Source organism: Spermophilus citellus (genome assembly GCF_964194105.1).
Source record: "Spermophilus citellus genome assembly, chromosome: 1".
NCBI lineage: Eukaryota > Metazoa > Chordata > Mammalia > Rodentia > Sciuridae > Spermophilus > Spermophilus citellus.
This window is the reverse complement of record NC_138182.1, coordinates 122646168-122669203: the sequence shown is the minus strand read 5'-3', so window position 1 is coordinate 122669203 and position 23036 is coordinate 122646168. Positions and strand designations below refer to the sequence as shown.

The 23036-nt window shown below is 55.6% G+C and overlaps 1 protein-coding gene across 1 annotated transcript in view; it reads right to left on the bottom strand.

Moving 5' to 3' along the window:
* Nucleotides 1-23036, bottom strand: part of STK10 (serine/threonine kinase 10) — a 107937-nt gene that overhangs the window by 76109 nt on the left and 8792 nt on the right. Inside the window, exon 2 of the mRNA XM_081280088.1 lies at nucleotides 13609-13773. Within this exon, the coding sequence (XP_081136214.1) occupies nucleotides 13609-13773 (165 nt within the window). The remainder of the gene's footprint in view (nucleotides 1-13608; nucleotides 13774-23036) is intronic.

Here is a 23036-nt window from a genome sequence, read left to right as displayed (position 1 = left end):
CAGATGGCATCTGGCTCTGGGGGAGTAGGCAGCTCAGTGTCTGCAGAGACGTCATGGGGCCATCTGACTGGCCGGCCACCATCCCCTACCCAGCTCTGCAAGGGATAGTGCTGGATACAGAGAGCCTCATCCCTCAGCTAAGTGTGCACAGGGAGATCGGGGACACAGACACATGGGGAGGTCCCCTGCAGGAGCCATTCCCAGTCAAAGTTTGTGGGGGTTTCCCAGCACTGGAGCTGGTCCTCGAGGGACAGGTAGGATGTGGCAAGGGAGGGGTGGCAACATGGGGCAGTGGGCTGTGCAGGTGGGAGCCACACTGGTCAGCTCTGGGAGGGGCCGTGAGCTCTGCCGGTGACATCTGATGGGAGCCTCGTGCTGCTGCATCCTGCAGACAACCCCAGCGTCCCTGGCTCTTTACCTAAGGGACAGGAGTCTCCAGTGCCCAGAGCACCCAGCTCCGAACGGATGAGCCTGGTTCTGGCCTGACACTAACCCGCAGCATGGCTGGGGGAGGGGCCACCAGAGACCCGCCTTGGTTTGCTCACCTGTAAAGTGGGGGTGATTACTAGACCTGACTCTTCAGACTCAAGCATGACCTGAGGAAGGCAGAGAGCCAGTCCACGCCTCCAAGGGACACTGTGTCCTGCAACCAGCATCCTCTGAATGAGCAGGGCTGCCCTGCCTGATGGAGGGAGCAGAGTCCAGCTGCATGAGGTCATGGCCGTGGAATGCCAGGGCACGAGGCACTGTCATGATGGGGACAGACCTGTCCACAGAGGACACCCAGCCCCAGGCCTCCTGAGAGGTCAGCTGGGAGTGGCCACAAGGAAGAGCAGCCCGAGGAACTTGAGGAAGGCAGAAGCCAGCCCCGTCGGCCCTTCCCCAACCTCACCGTCCTCTCAGCCCTGGGATCTGCTGCCCGCTGGCCCCAGGGCCCAGGCAGAAGCGTGGGAGGGCAGACCTGCAGGCATGTGCCTGTCCACAGGGGCCACCGCGCTCCTCCCCATGCGCAGATGCCATGAAGGAAGGTGCTCGGGGGCTGGCACTGCAGACCTTCAGCCCACCAGGCCCCTGGGCTGCACCGGATGCCGACTGTAAGGTCCAGGCTGATGCGGAGACGGCGGGGCCAGAACAGCCCACAGCGGGGCTGTGACCCGCCCTGGAGGCCAGCAGGGACCCTCGGAGCACAGCACCCCAGGAGCCTGCAAACCTCACACTCGGCCCCACACCACAAGGCCACACTGCCCCTGGGGACCATGGCCCAGCCCAGGAAGCACATCCAGCCCACACACCTCCCTGTGCCTGGGGACCCCATCTGTGAACGGGGATGGCAATTAGGTCACAATACACCTACCTCAAGGGACAGGGAGCCGTGCTCAGCTCACGAAGATTTGTAAAGTGCCAGTGTGTGTGTCCCGAACATGGGGACCCACAGCCCTGACAGGAGGGAGGAAGGGCCTGGCCAACGTCAGGGAGCCTCAGGAGGGACAGGGCCCCAATGCCCATTCAAAGGGCCCCGACCCACACTGGCACCCAGAAGGGCTGCACTGGGCCATGCGGGTGACCAAGCACTCAGAATTCAGAACTGCAGATAAAGGGGCAGAACAAGAGGAGACTGGGTGCAAGCCCCCGGGACCACAGCAGCCCACTTGGTGGCAGAGGACGGCACAGGACACAGGTTCCCGACACTTTGTCCCGCACAGAGCCACGTTCCCCCACTCTGCCCCGCCTTCCCCCCCAATTGACACATAATCATTTCTAGATATTTGTGGGGTACGATGTGCCATCCGTGTGATGATCAGACCAGGGTGACGGCCGTAGCCATCACCCAAACGTCCATCACCCAAACGTCCATCGCCCCTGTGTTTTGGAGCAGTCAGATCCTCCCCACCGACCCCCGAAACACGCAGTTCACATCCCCATCCGAGGTCGCCCCACTGTGCTGGGCATCTGGGGCTCTCCTCCCGCCAGCTGTGCCCTGAATCGCTGGCCATCCCCCTGCCAGTGGACACAGGTCGGTTCCAAGCCTTCACCAGCGGCTGAGCTGCTCCTACGGCACGTTCTCTTTACACTCTTTACGCAGTGTCTGTCAGGGACCAGTGACCGGCCTCCCAGCCCAAGATGACAAGCCGCAGAAACTGTGGTCAGGGAGGCGTGGTCACAGGTGGACAGCTGTGGACAGCAGCTCCTCCAGCCCTCGCCCGGCTGAGACCCCAGGACCTGCTCTTCCTCTTTGCAGGGGTACTGACTCAGAAGACCCGCCACTGCAGGGACCCGCGGTGCCAGCGAGCCTGGCACTGGACAGCTTCAGGAGTGTCAGTGAGCTGGGCTCCACTGCTCTCTTCGAGCAGGCTCCTGCCCTCCAGGGCCAGCGCTCAGGTCCTGCCCATTTCCTGTCCCCGATGCATACCTACCAAGGAAAGACTGCACAGGGACCCTGTGCAGGGGCCAAGGAAGCAGAAAATGACGCAGAGGCGTGTCCAAGGCCGACATGACAGCTGGCCCCTGCCCAGGGCTCCTGGCCCAGCGCTGCTCTAATCTGCCCTCCTTTTTTTTGGTACCGGTATTGAGCCAGGGGCACTCTGAGCCACACCCCAGCCCTTGTTATTGTTTATTTTAAAGCACGGTAGTACCAAATTGCTTAAGTCAGCCTCAAAATTGCAATCCTCCTGCCTTGGCCTCCCAAGTTGCTGGGATTACAGGCGTGTGACACGGCACCCAGAGCCCTTCTCTTCTTTAATGACTGCTGGCTCATAGACTCCTCTGATGTGAGGATCTCTATTTTACAGAGGTGACATGCCAGGGGGGACTGTGGCTGGCAGGGAAGACACCTTCAACCTGACCGTGAGAAGACTGGGGTCCTCGCCCAGGGGTGACCTGCCCAGGAGAACTGGGCTTCAGCTAGGGACACTTCTGGTTGTCACAGCTGGTTAGAAGGAGTACTAGCACTCTTGGGCAGAGACAGGACACTGCCAGACGCCCTGGAGGCAAGAACGCCCACTACCAGGACCTGTCTCACCCCCGATGTCCACAGTCCCAAACCAGGACACCTGGCAGGGGCCAGAGTCCAGACACGGGGGCTGCACCAGGCCACCGCAGAGTGGGGCTGGGGTCCTCGCTGACTTTCAGGGGCGACTGTGTTTTCCAGTGCCTCCGAGGACGCCAGTGGCCATTTCAGCAGAAGAAGCTCCCACGCCAGGAAGGCTGGGGACGCCCCGTGTAGACGGCAGAGTGGTGTAGACGGCAAAGTGAGGGGTGTAGACAGCAAGGTGAGGGGTGTAGGCGGCAAAGTGAGTGGTGTAGACGGCAGAGTGAGTGGTGTAGACGGCAAGGTGAGGAGTATAGACGGCAAAGTGAGGTGTGTAGGCGGCAAAGTGAGGGGTGTAGATGTCAGGGTGAGGGGTGTAGACGGCAGACAGAGGGGTGTAGATGGCAGAGTGAGTGGTGTAGACGGCAGAGTGAGGGGTGTAGACGGCAGAGTGAGGGATGTAGATGGCAGAGTGAATGGTGTAGACAGCAGAGTGAGGGTGTAGATGGTAGAGTGAGAGTGTAGACAGCAAAGCGAGGGGTGTAGACGGCAACGTCAGCTTTTGAGAAGGGGCAAGATTGTTGCCTTCACAGTGGACAAGGGGGTCCAGATCCAGACTGTCGCCCCCTGTCACCCACGGTAGCTCTGATCCAACCACCTCATCCCCCAGAGGACCCGAGTGCTCACCCTGCTGGCCTGTGGGGCCTGGCCTGGCCCCTGGTCCTGCAAGAGAGCGCCCCTGGCTTGGCCCCAGGTGTCGGAACATGGGCACCTCCCAGCACCCAGGGTGGCAGGTGACCCCGTCCCCGCTCCTGCTCAGGCAGAGCCCTAGGGGCGGCCAGCCCAAGGCTTCGCAGGCAAAGGGGTGGCCGGGGGCCGCAGAACTCGCTTAGTTTCTTTCTACTTATGGCAACTGAGTTCTGGTTTCCAGGTAGGACGGTGATACAGGTTCTTTTTAAATAAATGTACTTCATTTATAACCGAGTCACCTTAAAGGACACCTGAGCTGCTGAGGGGCAGGATGGAGGGGCGTGGGGAGGGGTCCTCCACGGCTCCTGTGGACGCACGGAGATGCCCAGCTGTACTGGGACAGTGGGTTTCACCCGGGAGGAGGTTGTAGGGCCTCTGAGGACGAGTGGAAGTCCTGGCTTCAGTGGTCAGTGTGAGGTGCCGGGAGGGTATACTTGCTGAAAAACCCTCTGACCAGAGAAACCTGAGGGCAGAGCAGCCTTTGGCCTTGACTTATGCTGGGTCTCCCTGCTGTGCCCACAAAGGCCTTCCCTCTGTCTAGCCCATGTCTTCACCTGCCCTGATGTCCCCTCTCAGTGGGTGAGGGACACACAGTAAAGCCTCGAAGCCTTGGGAGAGATCATCAGGTCCCAGGCAGAGAAGCCAGAAGGGAGGGGACTGCAGGAAACTGAGGGAGAAGAGGGAATGGAAAGAAAGGTCCAGGGGAGGAGGGGAGAAGGTGCAACGGCACTGACCAGGCAACCACTCTGTGCCCATGCCCAGCCTACGGGTCTCACTTAGGATGATAGTACAGGCTACATTTTGTTTCATTATTCATATCACTTTAGAAATAAAGAAATACAGGCTCACAGATGATCTCACTTGGCATCAAGATCCAGAATTGAACCTGTTCCTCCACCACCAGGCAGGGCAAAGGAGAAGAGAGCCAGAGACTCATCACAGCAACAGCCACGGGACGGAACAGCGTGCCCTGCTGAAGGACCCCCCCCAGAGCTCTCCACGCCCACAAGGACAGTACTGCTCTGACCCTGCCCTGACCCGGCCACCGGGCTCTTCCCTGGGGTCAGGGCCACTCTAGAGCACTCTCGACTGCTTTCTTTTTCCTCAATCCTCTTGCACCACTTGATATTTAAAAGAAGAAGTGAAGAAACCCTGAGGGATCTGGCTAAGATTACACATTCTGGAAGAAAATGAGCTAACTCCGTCAGGCTGCATGTGGGGCGGTTTGGAGAAGGAACTTCACCCACTCGGGAAAGTCTGTCCCTGGCCGCCGTGGCACACAAGTGCCCGGGAAACTCGGCCACCAACCAATTTCTTATCCCAACGTCCCTAAGCAGACTCCGGGCCCAGGACTGGCTCTGCCTGAGACCCCAGGGGGAAAGCTGGCCTCCAGGCCCAGGCCTGAGAACCACCACTCGGAGGTCAACACTGTCAGTCTCTGACCTTGAACCTCAGAAGCACAGCCTCCTCCCATCCACACTTCTGTCTACGTCGGTCCCTCTACTTGGATGGCCTTTCCTTCTCTGTTCCTCTGATGGACTCCTATGCATCCTGCAAGATCCAGTCCAAAGCTTCCTCTGAAGGCTCTCCTGAGCAGACGAAGGTCTACATCACACCCTTGGGCTCCAGCCTCACCTGTTCTTCCCGCTTCCTCATCAGCTCAAGGCTTAATTCTTGCCCCTCAAGTCTGACTTCGACTAAAACTGAGTATTTACCCCAAGGCAGCAGTGCTCACACCTAACAAACGTCAAAATCACCTACAAGTCTCTAAGGCACACTTTCCCAGGTTCTGAACCAGTAGGTCCTGGTAGCCTGGTCACCTGCGCGTCTGTGGAGGGCCCCGGCAAGGCTGCGGCTGCCAGTCCAAGCGCTGCACTGTGAGAACCACTGCTTTCAAAGGTCAAGTGCAAACCCTTCCCACTGGCATTTGGGCCTCCCCACCGTGGCCTCCAGTGACTTTGCCAACCTCACCTTTCACTGGGTGCTGCCCCTGGTGCCAAGACGAGCACCCCCCACATACCTGGTTCTAGAGCCGCTTTCCTGGATCTTGCAATGTCTGGAACCCACACCCACAAAACGAGCACACCACACCTGGCAGAGTCCCCACGGGGACACACGTAGGCTGGAGGGGCCGAAGCGGGGCCTGGGCGGGTGTGACAACCGGGGCCAGCAGACTCTGGTGTCTACTCTGCACAGCTACGAGGCAGCCACCGTCCAGCCGAGAGCCGCTCTGCTGCTCCAGCTCAGCCCCTGCCAGCTCTGCACCGGAGGCAACCTCCTGGCCCCGGTCTCTCACTTTCTTCATCAGAGAGGAGAGGACCGGCCACCTTGGGAAGTGGAGGAAGTGAGACGGGGGCTCAACCGTCACGCGTCACACGGGAGCCCTCGGGGTGCTGGCTATGATTACTGTTATCTGTGGACCCGGGACTGCCAAGTACTTGATGCCCAGCCACAACCCATCATGGGAACTGCCAGGCAGCCACTCGGGAGGCTGAGGCAGAAGGACCGTGAGTTCAAAGCCAGCCTCAGCAACTCAGTGAGGCCCTCAGCTGGGCCCTGTTTTAAAATAAAAAATAAAAAGGGGGACTGGGGGTGTAGTCAGTGGTGAAGCATCTGTGGGTTCAATCCCCAGTCCAAATCTTAATAATAATAAGGAGGAGGAGGAAGAGGAGGAGGGAGACAGACACGAAATAGTTATTTTTCTGACTGCGTACACAGTTGTCAGTCCAAAGAACACCTGAAGGGGCAGGAGGCTGGGTCCATGGGGACACCTTTGGTTCACATCAAAGGCGGCTCTGGGAGGCCAGTTTGGAGTTAGACACTTAACAACCTGGAAATTTCTCATAAAGAGGTTTTTGGACAGAAACTCACAGGTGCCCCGCACAAAAAAATAACAAAAGCAGAAGTGGCCAAATGACCACCCACAGGGTAGCTAGGAGGGCGGCTTCCTGGGGAGAACAGAGAGGAGTGGGGAGCATGCCCCTGCTGCCTGGGAGAGGCCTGGGAGCACCGTGAACAGTGGAAGGCAGGTGGGCGGGTAGTGCTCTTTTTAAAAAATTGCATGAAAAATTCTAGAAAAATACATCCCCAGGGTTATTAGTGGTTCTCTCCAGTATAAAAATTTGGATGGCTTTAATCTTTTTCTCTTTTACTTTTCTCGTTTTCCTCTGATGCCTACCTATATGATATTTGCATAATTTCTTAAAAGGAAAAAAAAAAACTTTAAAAAAAACATCGTCTTGAATTAGGATAGAGAAATCGCAGTGACATCGGCCTCTGCTGAGTGACTCTGATCAAGGGGCCTGCTCTCTCTGTTCCTTCCTCTGCAAAAGCTACCTGGTGGCTCTCCCTACCTGCTCTACTCCAGGGTCCCTGGTGACAGTGAGCAGAGCAGGCTCTGAAATCTGAAGCTGATGGGGGGAGGGGTCCCTCTCTGCTGCCCAAGCAGCCCCCCAGAGAAGATGCTCAGAGGCACAGGAGAGGTGTCCTTGTCCTGGGCAGCTAGTGTCACCAGACAGCTGGGGAGGCTATGCTGTGGTGTGAGGTGTCCTCCAAGGGTTCATTTGATGGAGGCGTGACCTGGAAGAGTGATGTCAAGAGGAGGTGGAACCTTTAGAGGTGAAGACTGGTGGGAGGTCATTGGGCCCCTGGGGGTACCGCTCCCAAAGGGGCTAACACAGCTCTCCTGGGCCCCAATCTCTCTCTGGCTTCCTGTCTTGCACCATGACCTCTCCCTCTGACACATATCCCACCATGATGTCATCTGCCATGATGTCCTCACCAGAATAGAGCCAGTGCTGACACCATGACCTTGAACCTCCAGAACTCTGAATTAAATAAACGTCTTTTATTTATAAAGTTCCCGGCTTTGGGCATTTCATTATAGTAATAAACAACAGACTATTACAAACTAAAATTGTTACTGAGAGCTCAGTCCTTGTCTTCAGTGCCAATACAATAATGAGGACATGGTTTTGAGAAAGAGGAAAAATAAGTTTTATAACGTTGCTAGCAAAGGGGACTCCTATCCCCGGGGCTGTGATTCTGCCCATCGAGGGAGGTTGGGGGAATTTAAAGAGGTGATTCAAAGGCTACGTTCCACTGTTCTCTGTCAGAGTTGCCATTCACTTGTTACTGTGGGAGACAATCATTTCTGAGATCTTCTGGTGCCATCCCCAAAGTCTGATTCCTTTGTTCCTGTGGTGGGTTGTGCTCAAGGACAGAAAACTCTGCCTGGGAAGGGAAGAAAGGTAATCTTGTTTCCCTGAGACTAGAAAGAGGGAGAGATTAGGGAGGAGCAGGAAGAGAGGAAGAGAAAGAAATGTGTCCATTTAAAAAATTAGTTGTGGTGGCCAAGCAGCAAGGGCTATATTCAAAGCTTAATGTGGATACTGTTATAATTCCCCACTGTTACAATTCCCCACTGTCAATTCCTACATCCCATTTCTATGGAAAAATGGGCAGCCACATCTCCAAGCTGCTTCTTGCTGAAAGGGGCAGAGGGAGTAACCCAAATCCTTGTTCTTTATCAGGTGGGTCATGGACAGTGAAGGGCATTCACCATCAGAGCAGTCCAGAGGTCCACAGTGGCAGATGGCAGGTGACTGGACAGCTATACACAGGGCAGGGTTCATGCTAAGTCAACAATAAACAAGACAGCAAAGCATTGCTTTTTTAAAACAATTAGCACAAAGGCAATTAGTATTTCAGCCAGTCTCTGAAAACCATGAAGACATTAATTCATAATCATATCAATGAAAAACAGATTTGTGAATGTAGGAGATTAGGGAAAATTTGTAGGTCTATGAGATCAGGCTCAAATTAACTCAGGACAAACTTGTGACTCTAGAATCCCTTTCGATCATTATTATTAGGCACTCCCACACAAGAACTCTTCCTTTATGGCCTGCAGAGTTACTCACTTTCGGTAGGGCCAACACAAATATACATCTTAAGTTACATTTTACAAAACCATTATCTTTCCTTTTAAATGTCCCTGTAGGACTGTGCCTTGGCTGTACTCTCCTGCCAGGTGTTTAAGACAAGTTGGTTAAAACTGACCTTGTTCCTATCTATTCTTTTTTTTTTAAGAGAGAGAGAGAGAGAGAGAGAGAGAGAGAGAGAGAGAGAGAGAGAGAGAGAGAATTCTTTAATATTTATTTATTTATTTTTTTTAGTTATTGGCGGACACAACATCTTTGTTTGTATGTGGTGCTGAGGATCGAACCTGGGCCACACGCATGCCAAGCGAGCAAGCTACGGCTTGAGCCACATCCCCAGCCCCTTATCTATTCTTAAGAGTCAGCTGAGATTCCTCATCACTGAGATTCCTCATCACTCTTGGGGACATGTACGAAGCCTCCTGGCTCCTTTAACTTTCCTCTACCAGTGATGCCACCTGCCAGGATGGGTCAGGTCTGCCTGACTACATGTGGCTTCTCTTGGAAGCATCAGGGACATTTCTGTCTCCAATGACCCTCCTCTTTGCAGAATGTGCACTGGTTGGCTTCCTGTTCTCTAGGGTCCTCTCAATCTCCCTGATCAGCAGATCAGGTGACTCACCAGAGTTACAGGGTCCAGAAAGGAGTCTCATCATTCTCTGGTCCTGGCTGACCTTTGAAGTCAAGGGCCAGAATTTTAGGTGCTCTTTCCTTGGCCCTTTTACTTCCTTGATTTTGATCTCCAAGTTTTTGGTTTTAAACATCCAGCAAACAAGTTTCACTAGTCTTGAAGTGGGAGTAATGTGTTTTAACCTCCATGTCTGTAATTTTACAGTTACCTCTTTCACTTAAAGGTTGGTATAGGGCTGTAAGCCAGCCTTATATCCTGTCTGCCCTGTAGGTGATGGCTTATTATCTCAAATTAACTTTTAGAAGCAGTACCTCTGCAAAACACTAATAGGCAAGAGTTATAAAATTTATAAGGAAAATACAGAATGAAACTAAGAAGGCAAAAACATATTCAGCTTGTATAATAGCTATGAACCAAGAAAAGTGATTTTTATAATCTTAAACTTTTACTTATATATATATTATATTCCCTGTTTATTTTGACATCACAGTAGTCTTTACAACAAAAATCCATTTCTTGAACCCAACTTTAAATGAGCTAAAGTCTAGCCTATTATATAGAGGCATTCTAACATGGAGTAAGGTGGGAGGCAGAGCCTTCTCTCAGGTAAGGAGGGCTCTTGACAAATAATACAACACAATATTATATCTGAAACTTGAATCAAACAAAGGCTAAAAGAGTTTTTAACTTTTTTGTGGAAAAAGTGGCAAAGTGCTTCTATGTTTTACAGTGTCACCTTTAAACAGATCAGAAATTTAAATGTATTTTTGGACTACCTTCCAAAAATCCATTTAAATTTCCATCCCAGTGTAAAGAGTAATGCAAAATTTTATATGTAACTTATTTACAACATGTAACCCTTATCCAGTCATAAAATATCAAATGACATAAGTAAATACCAACCAAATTTGTTATTTCTGTATAAATCTGAAGGAGACTATTGTTGCAGACAACTTTGGCTTAAAGAATACCAACTTGGCTAAATGCTCTCCTAAACTTTACATCTAACTGTTTAACTTCTAAAATAAAATTTAGAATCCATAGTATACATAGCTACAATAATCACAGGTCTGCCTGTGTTGGCAGTACTAGCAAAAATCAAAGGATAGACAAATCTCATACTTAGGAAATAGTGTTCATGATCAGAAATAGACTCAGTCAAAGCAAACAGCTATAAGACAGGTCTTGAAATGACTGTGTGGCCCTTCTATGTCAGATCAGTATATAAGAGGGAACAATCATTGGTTACCTTGCCAATAAACCTAGATAAATTTTCATTTTATAAGCTCTTACATAACACTTAGCCAAGGCTTGGACAGATATAGCTCTCAGATTTGTAAATATATCTAATCACATATATTTAGAATGTCAACTATATTGTTGTTATAACCTAAAATAAGTGTTGTTTATTTAACCAGTTATGAAGTAATCATTTAAAAGACTTTAAGATAGGTATGAACCCTAATCCCTTTAAGAAGACTTAATTTCCTAAGTAATAAAACCTAACAGATAAAAGAAAATCATCTGGACAAATAAGAGCAGATCAATGTTTCACATTTTGCTTCATATCAGCACATTAAAATTTGAAAAACTTTGACTGACTATGCTAATTATAGCCAATTTAATCACATACACACTTTTTGAGACATACCTTCACAGACCTTCTGCAACTCACTTAGACATCCGCACCTCATCTACACCCTTAGTCTTGCCCTCTTTCATCTTGGACTTTACCATACAAAATAAATCCTCATCCAGAAACATTTATTTTACCTTCTAATTTTCCATAATAAAATACATTTCCATATCTGTCACTTTCTTATCTCTTTTTTCCAGTTTCAGACCCTTTCTTAAACTCATATTCTGAAACAGTCCTTATGAATATCACCTGTGCATTTAATTTACACAACAAGTTCCATCCAGCAGAGGGGTCACCCAGCGTGTGCACAAACTGGGGAGACTGGCAGGGTAAACAGGCTGCATTCCAGGGGTTGGAGCCCAGGATATTTCTGAGTCACCATTATCATTATCACAATGCCATCGACATTCCCCACAATGGTACCCAGAGGCTCCCTTAGGGCCTTTTTCTCACACTAGGCGTGCTGGTGTTTGGTGGAGGAGGCCCTTTCCGTCCCCTTCTTTAGGCTCCTTGAAGATCCCTTGCAGAGGCTGCCTACAGAACACAGGTGGGCCTACATTTCTGGGGTTTTCCTTTTCTGGGTGCAGTTGTTTACCTTGCCAGTCTCCCCAGTTGTTACAACAAGACTTGCTTTGCCCGGGTGATGGACAGCCCCTGGCCAAACAGGGTGACTTGTCCGATTTTAGAAGTGGAGACTCTTCCTGTCCCAGGTCATAAACTGACAGTGCTGGAACCTACTGCCACCTCCTTTGTGGTCAGTGGCCTTCACCCCCCAGGGGCAGAAGGGGCTGGAAGGCAGAAGGAAGCAGGTTCTCTTTGGCCATTTCACTACAGCCGGGCAGCTTTCCTGAGATTTCCTCCACTCAGGGCTGGTGTCCTTAACCACCGGGCCATGACCAGCGGCTGCCTGGGGCCAGGCTGAGAATCAGTGCTGGGACTCCCAGTGCCAGGGTGAAAGGATTTAAATCTTCTCGAACCCCCTCTTCTGGTGTCCTGCTCTCCTTGCACACCGGAGGCAGGGCTTTTGGCAACCTGAACTTAGTTCCTGCCGGTTCAGATCCTTTATCATGAAACCGCATAATGCCTGCACAGACGGACCCCCTTCCACACGTTACCCCTGACAGACCAACTTCAGTGGCCAGATTGCGTAATAATCCAGAAAACCCCTCAAAGGCCAGACAGTGTTTCAGCACCATCTTTCTCTGCGGCTTACACCTACAGGTGGCCCATGCAGCCAAGCTCTTTCCTCCCAAGGGGCCACAGGGAAGATCCACGTAGCTGGCCCGTGCGTGGCTCAAAGGGCCAAACAGACACAGAAACAAACCACAGAGCCAGACTAGAGAGGCTCACCAAAGCCCTGGGGGTGGACGGGAGCCTTTAAAACAGACAGAGCTGCCGCAGATCTCTCTCCCGCTCACTCTCCCCTGACAGCCAACTTCAACCGCAAGACTGCGTGACAACTCAAAAAGCTGCTCAAAAGCCTTTTTCTCAAATGAAACAGATTCCTCCACTTAGCATCAAGTTCTGTTCCTAAAATCCAGACATTTTGTGTGAAAAGAAGCCAGTATTCGACTCCCCACTCAGTGGGAAAGATTATAAAGCATTAGTCCTCAGTTCCAAGTTCTCCACCAGTTTCTGAAAACACAACTAAAATGCAGTAAAATTCTCTGTGTCCACAAAACACCATCACGATCGTCTGCACAGTGCTAGGACATTCCTTCCTGATGGACAAACAGCTCTTTAACCCTCAGCAAGAGCAGCCCCTTAGCTCCCTTCTCAACACGTCTACACAGCAACCCAAGGGTCTCACAATTACATCTGAAATTTTTACCTGAGACCTTTCCTGCACGTGGTTCTGTTTCAATGTGGTTCTGAATTTCGAGGTGGTTCTGAAATGTCACAGACATGACATTTTCCATGTACACCTTGGCTAAACATTTTGGAGAGGTTCACATCCTGGGAAGTTTGAGCTTTATAAACTGAGGGGCACTGGCGTCAGGACAGCTTCCGTGGGGAGATCTGTCCCCTGACCACCAGGGCTGCTCCAGGATTCCGCTCCAGGATTCCGCTGTAAAAGCTGCGGGTGACGCTGAGTTCAGAAGACAGCTCAAAGCCGCCCCTGCACCGCGCAGGACACAGGATGCGGTGCTGCAGGGAACGGGAAGGGGGGCTCAAGGCCCCTCGTTTAGAGCTGTGGAGCTGCAGCCCCGGTAGAAAAGGAGCCTTATGCTGTGAATAATAAAACCGCCACATGCCAGGCGCCCCCAGACCTACCCAGAATGAACCGCTCCGCAAGCCAGGCACCATCAGTTGGGAACCCTTACCAGAGGGGAGCAGAAGTGCTTCAGATTTGGGAATATTTGCAGACTTCACCACCTGAGCATTCCTCATCCCCAAACCCCAAGCCTGATGCACTCTAGATCTGAAACATGAGAGCACCTCTCAGATCTCACAAGCCCCCCAGATTCCAGGCCCCCGAGTTGCTCATCTCGCCGTGTCACCCCACTGTGCAGATGGAGAAACCGAGGTCGCGACGGGCTACGCATGTATCTCGGGTTGACTGGCATGTAGCAGCAGCCCGGGATCCAAGCCGAGCAGGCCGCAGGGACCGGGCACCTACCCACAGCTTCGTGTCGTAGTAGTAGGCACCCAGGAGCTTCACGATGTAGGGGTGGTCGCAGGTGGCCAGGATCTCGATCTCCACGATGTAGTCCTCCAGCTCCTCCTCGCTCTTGGTCTCGATGACCTTGGCCGCGGCCAGGGCACCCGTCTCCTTATTCTTGGCCTGCAAAGCGGAGACGCAGAAGGTCAGCCAGGCGTGCTGGGCAGGAAACTGACCCTGGAAGGCAGCCCAGAGGGCCCCGCAGAGTGTGAAAACAGAGGCCGGATGTGCAGAGGGGACCAGGAGCTGCACCAGGACACACACTGTTCTGGACCGTGGCCAGCGCTGCACGCCATGTCCGCCCAGGGACAGGGCGCGGGGTTGAATGATGATAACAGCAGACACCCCCTCCTCAGGGGTAAGTAGACAAGGATGGGACAGTGCTACCAACCCCAGGCCCAAGAAGGGCATCTGCTCAGTGGGAAGATCTGGCCCCCAACAACCAAAGTGATACTGTGTATACAACAGGTAGCACATTAGCTTTCACACATGCTGGGGTGGTTGGGAAGGGCGGGAAGTTCTGGAAAGACACTGCCCTGCGGCAGGCTGGTGGGGGCACTAAGGGAAGAGGATTCGTGAGGCACTCCCCTCTCTCCATACCCTTAGATTTCCATTTGCACCATTTCACATATGTTGTACGAGTAGAATGTAAGGCGGGGGGGGGGGGGCAGCTCTGCGGGAAAGCACCCGCCCAGCTCTGAAAGGTCCCAGGGCCACCCCCTGCCCAGCAAAACCAGAACCAAACCATGAAGCCAGCAAAACACACAGGGGTTTAAGGGCGGGCCCTCCAGTTACGGCAGAATCGCTTCTGAGACATGTCACCTGGCCAAAGCCCCGGTTCTCATCTGATGAGAAAGAGGACTGATTTTCCCACCTGGATGGCTACTTTCCCAATGGAAAGTTCCAGTGTCAGTGAGGACTTGGGAGAAATCAGAACCATTGCCACCAAGGAAAAGGGCGTGGCAGCTTCCCCACAGGGTCACCGCAGAGCAGCACTCCATCGGCAGGCAGGGACCCGAAAGAGACAGAAGCAGGGACTCCAGCAGATGTGTCCTTCTTCACCAGAGCCAGAGGCATGAGCAAGCCAAGGGTAATCAGGGAGATGGAGAAACAGGAAACGATGCCTAGTACCATGGCATAGTATTCAGCCCTTAAAAAGGAGTGAAGTCTGTGGCCTTGGCTATGACATGGATGAACCTTAACAACATGACGCCAGCGAAGCAAGCCAGACACAAATGCCCAAATGCTGCCTGACTCCACCTACTCTCACAGCAGGAGGAATCACAGAGACAGGAGCTACAGCAGCAGTCTCCAGGGGTGGGAGAGGGGGTGTTCCTCTCCACCTCCTGCCCTCCCACCCCCACACCTTCCCCCCTCCCACTGTCCCCCTGCTGTTCTGTGCCAGGGTCCCTGAGATGCAGCCTAGATAGGGGCCAGGAGGAGCCTCCAGAGCTCACAGCTTGGTGGGAGGCGGCTGCCCGCGGCGTGGCCCAGGCAGCCCGAGCTGACGCCCAGCAAGGCGAGAGGACGTCGAGGGCCGGGGTCTGGCAGCGCTCAGCTGCAGGCTGGGGCCCCTCTGGATTGTGTGGGCAGGTCCAGTGCGCTGACAGAGGGTGCTGCGGTGGGGGGGATGGAGCAGGAGGCCCCTGGGAGGCCTGGCGGAATTCGAGTCCGTGTGGTGCCCGTACAGCGGGCAGGGCGGATCTCGGGCCATGTGTGCTGCCCGGGGGCTCCGTCTTGCCAGCCGCAGGGAGCCATCGAGCAGTGAGGAGGAGGTCACCGGGTGGTGGTGGGGGCTGCACCAGAGCAGGCGGGCAGCGGCCCTGGCGTGGTGGGCTGAGAAGCCCAGGTCCCTGCTTGAATTCAGCCAGCAGTGTCCCCTCCCTCCTTCATAGGGAGATTGGCAGTGGCCCTCACCATGGAGACGCTGTGTGCAGAGGGAGCGCTAGCCAGCTGCAAAGCTCACGCTGCCAGAATTCCACCTGCCCCTGAGCCACTAAGGCCAGCATGAGCTGGCACGTGCACTTCCCAGACCGGCAGACTGAGGCTTGGAGAGGCCCCAGAGCCACCGGGAGTGGGAGCTTCAGCACCCGCCTCCCACGGCAGCTCTCTGGCTGTCATAAGCACCACCTCACCCGTGAGGCCCCTGCTGGCCGGTGCAGTGCTGCGCTCCTGTGATCCCAGCTGCTCAGGAGGCCGAGGCAGGAGGACGGCTCGAGCCCAGGAACTGGGAGCCAGCCTGGGCAGCAAAGTGAGGTCCTGTCTCTCAGGAAACAAAGGAAGAACACAAAGAAAACAGACTGGGCGCAGAGGGGCACCTGGGTTCTCCCAGCGGCTCTGGAGGCTGAGGCAGGAGGATGGCAAGTTCAAAGCCAGCCTCAGCAACAGTGCGGCACTAAGCAGCTCAGTGAGACCCAGTCTCTAAATAAAATACAAAACAGGGCTGGGTTGTGGCTCAGTGGTCGAGTGCCCTCGAGTTCAATCCCGTACTCACCCACCCCCCCAAAGATGCTCAGGGAGGTGAAGCCATTTGCACAAGGTCACACAGCTGGTAAATAACAGGGTAGGAATTAAATTTTGGCCCTGTGGTTTCAAAGTCCTCGTGCCTGACTGCTCTGCGGGAGGTGTCTGTCTATGAATTCCACAGCCATCCAGCCTGGGCCTCGGTTTCCCCCGTCCAGTCAGGGGGTGGGGATTGAAGCACGAGCTCCCTCAGTGCTCTGGGATGACTTTGGCGGGTAGGCGGTCCTGGGAGCTCAAGGTGGTCAATGGAGAGGGGGTGCATGGAGGCCTTCACAGGCTGGATGGCACCAGGAACAAGTGGCTGTCTGTGGCCTCTGACGTTCATCTCTCCCACCAGCCGGGGTCCAACCAAGGGCAAGGGGTCCCCCGCTGACCTCCACCGCCAGCCAGCAGTGACTAACCCTCTGCCCACACCCTTGGGAGCAGACACACAGTGGCACTGTGTCTCCTGGCCCAGACACCTCGGTGGGAACAATCCTTCCCCTTGTGCGGCTGCAGCCCAGCCTAGAGGGGGTGGGGCAGCCGCCCAGCGGGGAGCCCTGTCCCACCCAAGGGGCCCGGGCAGCCCATTCAGGGGCTGGGGGATTCCTGAGAGCCGGTCACACAGTGGCCAGCAGGGGACAGCCCGGGAACCTCCCTTTCCCTCCCAGCTGCCGCTGATCACGATGTTCCCCTGCCTCCTCCCAGGAAATAACTGATATCGTGGAACTTGGGATCCGGAGAGAACACAGGCACCATTCCTAACTCCCACGCCCTTCTGCAAGGAGAAGGCAAGACCACCAGGCACACGTGGGCCTCCAGGGGAGGCCTGCAGGGGCCTGTTCCCGCGGGCACCCCAACTCCAGGCCCGCGAGTCGCCACAACCGCCTGCAAATGAGTCCAGGGGTCAGGGGACAGAAAGGGACCTGGCCAGCTTCCATTCCCCTGTGGGCTCAAAAGTCCAGTCTTCTCTGGGGACTGCCTCTCTGGCTTCCAGTCCAAGGGACTCATGAGGGACAGACCCCACTCTGCTTCCTGTGCACACTCTAGCCACCAGCAGGCTGACCCTTCTCACAACCACTGGTTCAGGGTGGACATGTGGCCCAAGGCAGGCCGACAGTGTCAGACCTGGGTGGTGTTTTTGTTTGTTTGTTACTTTTGTATTTTTGTTAAAGTTATCAGGAAAGTGGCTTTTTCTTTCTATGGGGTTGCTTAACCAATGGAGTGGAAGGCTGGAGAGTCCAGCAACTCATCTTGTGACTCCTTTAGACGGCCAGCCTAAGGGTGAGGTCAAGACGGAGAAGCAAGGTCCATGTAGGGAGGTGGGCAGAGGGCTGATGATTCTGTGGAGCTCCTGGAGCTAGCTGTTCCTGAAGGCAGACTACCCTTAGACTTCTCAGATATGTGAAAACCCAATAAACTCCCTTTGGGACTTCTGTCACTTGCCACCCATCTAGAAGAGTTTATGGAAGAGTTTCAACATGAAATATACATTAAACACGTCACCTCCCCTCACAAACCCACCTGACCAACAAAGCCACATCTACTGAGACCTTACAGGAGAGTCGGCTGATAATCCAGGACCTGGGGAACTAAAGGGATCATCTGACGTGTAGGAGATCAGCAAAAGCAGGCAGCAGTGACAACCTCAGGGCTGGCGTGGAGATGGGTCACTGGCAATGCCACAAACCACTCCAGTCTTTGAAAGCTAACCACTGGCCGGGTGTGATGGCACATGCCTGTAATCCCAGTGACTCTGGAGGCTGAGGTAGGAGGATCACAAGTTTGAGGCCAGCCTCAGCAACTGAGGGAGGTCCTGAGCAACTTAGCAAGACCCTATCTTGCTAAAAACTGGGGATGTGGCTGCGTGGTCAAGCGCCTCTGGGTTCAGTCCCGTTGGGGGTGGGGGGAGGAAGAAAGAAATGTGTGCTTCTTTTTCTAGAAAGAGAAAAGGGAGCAAGGGACTGGGCCACGAGGTCTCCTAGCAACCTGGGGCGCGAGAGAAGGCTCCCAGCTGACCTGCCAAAGGAAAAGTCCAGGCAGTGGGTCAGCGCCAAGGACAGGGCAGTCAGGGCTAAAGGTCTCCATTCCTGGCAGCTTGACTGGACGGCTGTGCTGGGCGTGAGTCACACGGGTTCAGGCCACTGTAACCCACAGGGCTTGGGGTGCAACACATGGTGTGCAGCTGTGGTGTCACAGCCAGGGCACACGGCGTCTCCATGGTGAGGGCCACTGCCAATCTCCCTACGAAGGAGGGAGGGGACACTGCTGGCTGAATTCAAGCAGGGACCTGGGCTTCTCAGCCCACCACGCCAGGGCCGCTGCCCGCCTGCTCTGGTGCAGCCCCCACCACCACCCGGTGACCTCCTCCTCACTGCTCGATGGCTCCCTGCGGCTGGCAAGACGGAGCCCCCGGGCAGCACACATGGCCCGAGATCCGCCCTGCCCGCTGTACGGGCACCACACGGACTCGAATTCCGCCAGGCCTCCCAGGGGCCTCCTGCTCCATCCCCCCCACCGCAACACCCCCTGTCAGCGCACTGGACCTGCCCACACAATCCAGAGGGGCCCCAGCCTGCAGCTGAGCGCTGCCAGACCCCGGCCCTCGACGTCCTCTCGCCTTGCTGGGCGTCAGCTCGGGCTGCCTGGGCCACGCCGCGGGCAGCCGCCTCCCACCAAGCTGTGAGCTCTGGAGGCTCCTCCTGGCCCCTATCTAGGCTGCATCTCAGGGACCCTGGCACAGAACAGCAGGGGGACAGTGGGAGGGGGGAAGGTGTGGGGGTGGGAGGGCAGGAGGTGGAGAGGAACAGGTGGACGGGGTGGGTGGGCAGCCAGGCAGACGAGGGGTACAGGCGGGCAGCTACTGGGTGGGGGGAATGAGCAGATGTTTGGGGGAGGGGGGAGGGCAGGAGGGCAGGAGGGCAGGTGGGCAGGAGGGCAGGAGAACAGGTGGGCAGGAGAACAGGTGGGCAGGTGGGCAGGAGGGCAGGTGGGTAGGAGGGCAGGAGAACAGGTGGGCAGGTGGGCAGGAGAACAGGTGGGCAGGTGGGTAGGAGGGCAGGAGAACAGGTGGGCAGGTGGGCAGGAGAACAGGTGGGCAGGTGGGCAGGTGGGTAGGAGGGCAGGAGAGCAGGTGGGCAGGAGGGCAGGTGGACAGGAGGGCAGGAGGGCACAAGGGCAGGAGGGCAGGACAGGTGGGCAGGAGGGCAGGAGGGCAGGTGGGCACAAGGGCAGTAGGGCAGAAGGGCAGGAGGGCAGGAGGGCAGGAGGGCAGGAGGGCAGGTGGGCAGGAGGGCAGTAGGGCAGAAGGGCAGGAGGGCAGGAGGGCAGGAGGGCAGGTGGGTAGGAGGGCAGGAGGGCAGGTGGGTAGGAGGGCAGGAGGGCAGGTGGGTAGGAGGGCAGGAGGGCAGGTGGGTAGGAGGGCAGGAGGGCAGGTGGGTAGGAGGGCAGGAGGGCAGGTGGGCAGGAGGGCAGGTGGGCAGGTCAGGTGGGTAGAAGGGCAGGAGGGCAGGTGGGTAAGAGGGCAGGTGCATGAGTGGGTGCATGGGCAGATGGATGATGGGGGAGAACAGGAGGGCAGGTGGGCAGACGGATAGATGGATGGACAGAGCAAGTGCGAAGGCGGGTGGACAGGTAGATGGGACACAGGGGACGTCAGGAGGAGGAGCTCCCAGGTCTGCCTTCCCCCGGGGCACAGGAGCGGCAGGGTCTTAGGCGCATGGACAGAGGCCCCTCCCGCTCCACGACCATCATGGAGGAAGTCACTGTCACGGGCACCTCTGCCCTCCGCCCAGTGCCAGCCTGACAGACTCAGACAGACGTCCAGAAAGAGGTCATTGGGTGGAGAGAGGCAGGAGCCGCCCGAGGCCCAGCGCCTGTCCTCCACAGCCGAGAGCGCTCAGTCTCCTGATGGACTTGGGGGCCACCCAGGGACACGAGAAAGTGTGTGAGCCACCAGGGGTCCTCTCTGGGACTGCGAATTTTTTGGCTTTCAAAAGCCTGAAATTGGGCTGGGGATGTGGCTCAAGCGGTAGTGCGCTCGCCTGGCATGCGCGGGGCACTGGGTTCGATCCTCAGCACCACATACAAATGAAATAAAGATGTTGTGTCCACCAAAAACTGAAAAATAAATATTTAGAAATTCTCTCTCTCTCAAAAAAAAAATTCAAAAGCCTGAAACACCCTTTTTTTTTTCAGTTTTCGGTGGACACAACATCTTTATTTTATTTTTATGTGGTGCTGAGGATCAAACCCAGTGCCCCGCGCATGCCAAGCGAGCGCGTTACCGCTTGAGCCACATCCCCAGCCCTAAAAGCCTGAAACACCTTTACCTTCCTAACACATTTACCACTCTGGCTGCTGCCCGTGCACTCAGTGAGCATTTTCCATCAGGATGGACAATGGATGGATGGGTGAGCAGATGAGCAGTGTCCTCCCTGCAGACACAAGGACATCCGGTCCTCCACATGACGGAGGACAGGAACAGGATGTCGTCACCTTAGGTTTCTGAGTCTCTAGACGGCACTTGGCTGAGCTGCAGCCCCCTCGGCCCCCCAGGACATACACGGTTAACCGTCTGCCCAGCAGAGAAACCACCTCCCAGTCAGTAACTGCCAAGTGTCAGCCCGATGACAAACAAGACAGCCAAGTTTCAGAACAAGGGACACTTAAGAATGGTGAGATCCTGAGGCACAAAGGCAGAGGGCGGCAGGACTTCCAGAGACTGGCATCCAATACCCCGGGAGGAGAAGCTGGCAGGCCAGCCTGGCACGGGCGGGCAACGCTTGGCCTCAAAGTCCTTCTGGGTCAGCAAAGAGGAAAAGCTGCCCCATGAGGGCCCCAGATCTGCCTGGGGGCCTTAGCCAAGGCCGGGCAACCTGTCCAAGTTGGCCAGGCCTGTGGGAGCGGCCGAGCTCTGTTTTCAGAGGTGGCGACGGGGCCAACCCCGAGATACGCTGGTGGAGGGGGTGGAGGCAAGGGAGGGCAGCTTCTCAGGCAGGACCTCTTGACCCCCGCTGGCTTGTCCTGGGCTCTGTGCAGGGTGTCCTCTGGCCCACCTGCTGCCCAGGCAGGCTAGGGTCTCCCCAGGGTCCGGGGGGGCCCGTCCTTTTGGATCAACAGGACTTTCCATGCAGCTTTATATTCTTCTAAAACTAGCACCTCTCCACGAAAAAGAATAGGATGGTTCAGGAGAAAACCAAAGCTACCCATCATCTGGCGCACCTCCTTCCACAAGGGGACACACAGGGGACTGTGTGGCCATGCCAGCCCTATGCTGCCCAGCTGGGGGCTGCGGGGGCCTCAGGTGACCTCTTCATCACTTTCCACCTTACAGAGGAAGATGTCAACGCACCGGCCTGAGACTGCTAGGGGCCTGGCCAGAGTCCACCAGGGAGAGTGACAGACAGGCGGCACCCAGGGCAGGACCCCAAGCCCACCATGTCTCCCTCCCCCCATAGGCTGCCTCCCCCCCCCCCGCGCTTTACAAAACCAGGGTCAAGCTGCAGACGCCGGTTGGCCATCGTCACTTTCTCTTTCTGGTTTATGTTTTAATTGGCACGTCATCTCCGGCGCACCCATGGGGTCCAGTGTGGGTCTTCAAGCAAGTATAGGAAGTGACCTGGTCAGATCGGGATGCCCGGGGCGTCCCTCCCCCAGCCGATCATCATTTCTTCTTCCTCATGGACATGCGCAACCGCCTGCAGTCCAGCAGCCAGCCTGCAGGACACCAGGAGTGGGCTGCTGCCCACCTGGTCAGCATTGGCCACCTCTCCACTCTGAGACCAGCATTCCGAGCCGCCATGCGCACAGTATGCCACCAACTGTCCTCTGGAGCACAAACACTGTTGCCAACATCAGCTCAAGTAGCCGCAGACTGCTCCACCCAAACGTCAGGACCACCGCCCGCCTGGCCAACTCTGCGGTGGCCACTCTCCTCTGGTCACACGGGCTGCACCCCGAATCCTAAGATGTGACTGACGTGCTGCCCAAAGCGCTCCAGAGACATGAGCGGACCTGCATCCCCGAGTCCTGGCCAACACGACGTCCAGTCCACACCTAAAAGGGAGCTGGGTCTGTCCCCTGGCTGTGCGTCCCGAGACTACAGGGCCCACGGTGACAGGGACCATTATCCCCACTTTGCAGAAAAGGAAGCCAAGGCTCAGGGGGTGACAGCCCTTGCCCAAGGCCAGTGGCTCAGCTGGGACCTGTGGGTACAGTACCCAGGTCAGGGGCCTCTGGGGTGAGGCTCCTGCAGGCACTCGCGCTGGCCACAGGGACGTTCTGCAGGGACCCGACAGGCGGAGGCCAGCGCTGCTTACCAGCCCCAGACCTGGGGCTCCGTCACCTCAGGGCCTCCAGGAAGGGGCTGCAGAAAGAGCTCGTTGCCCCCCACCCCAGGACAAGAGCCCAGAGGCACAAAGCCCCGGCCCAGAGGGAGGCCACCTCCCTGGAGACAGAGGTTGTGCTAACAGCAGGGGCTGCTGGGGGGGAGGGGGCTGGCTTTCCAGAAAGGACCAGGGGAGAGGCACAGCCTGGTCTCCCTCCAGGGTGCTCTCTGGGCCAGAGTGCTCTCAGCCACCTGACCACGGGAAGGACAGAGCTGGCAGCAGCCCCGCCTTGGCCCAGTCACCAACAGGTTGTTCTAAAGCCAGAACCGGCTCCAGGACTGGGAACTCCATGGCTCCAGGGGAAGGAAGAGGGTGTGCAGCAGAGAGGAAGCAGAAAGAGGAAGCGAGAGAGTGTGGAGGTGAGCAGAGGGCGTTTCCGCACACCTCCTGCTGTGCAGGCCCAGGGCGCCCCAGCCCAGACCCTGTGGTCCCAGCAGCCTGGGGTGGCCCAGGAGCACCCAGAGTCCCGCAATGCCCGCCCCTCCCCCACCACTT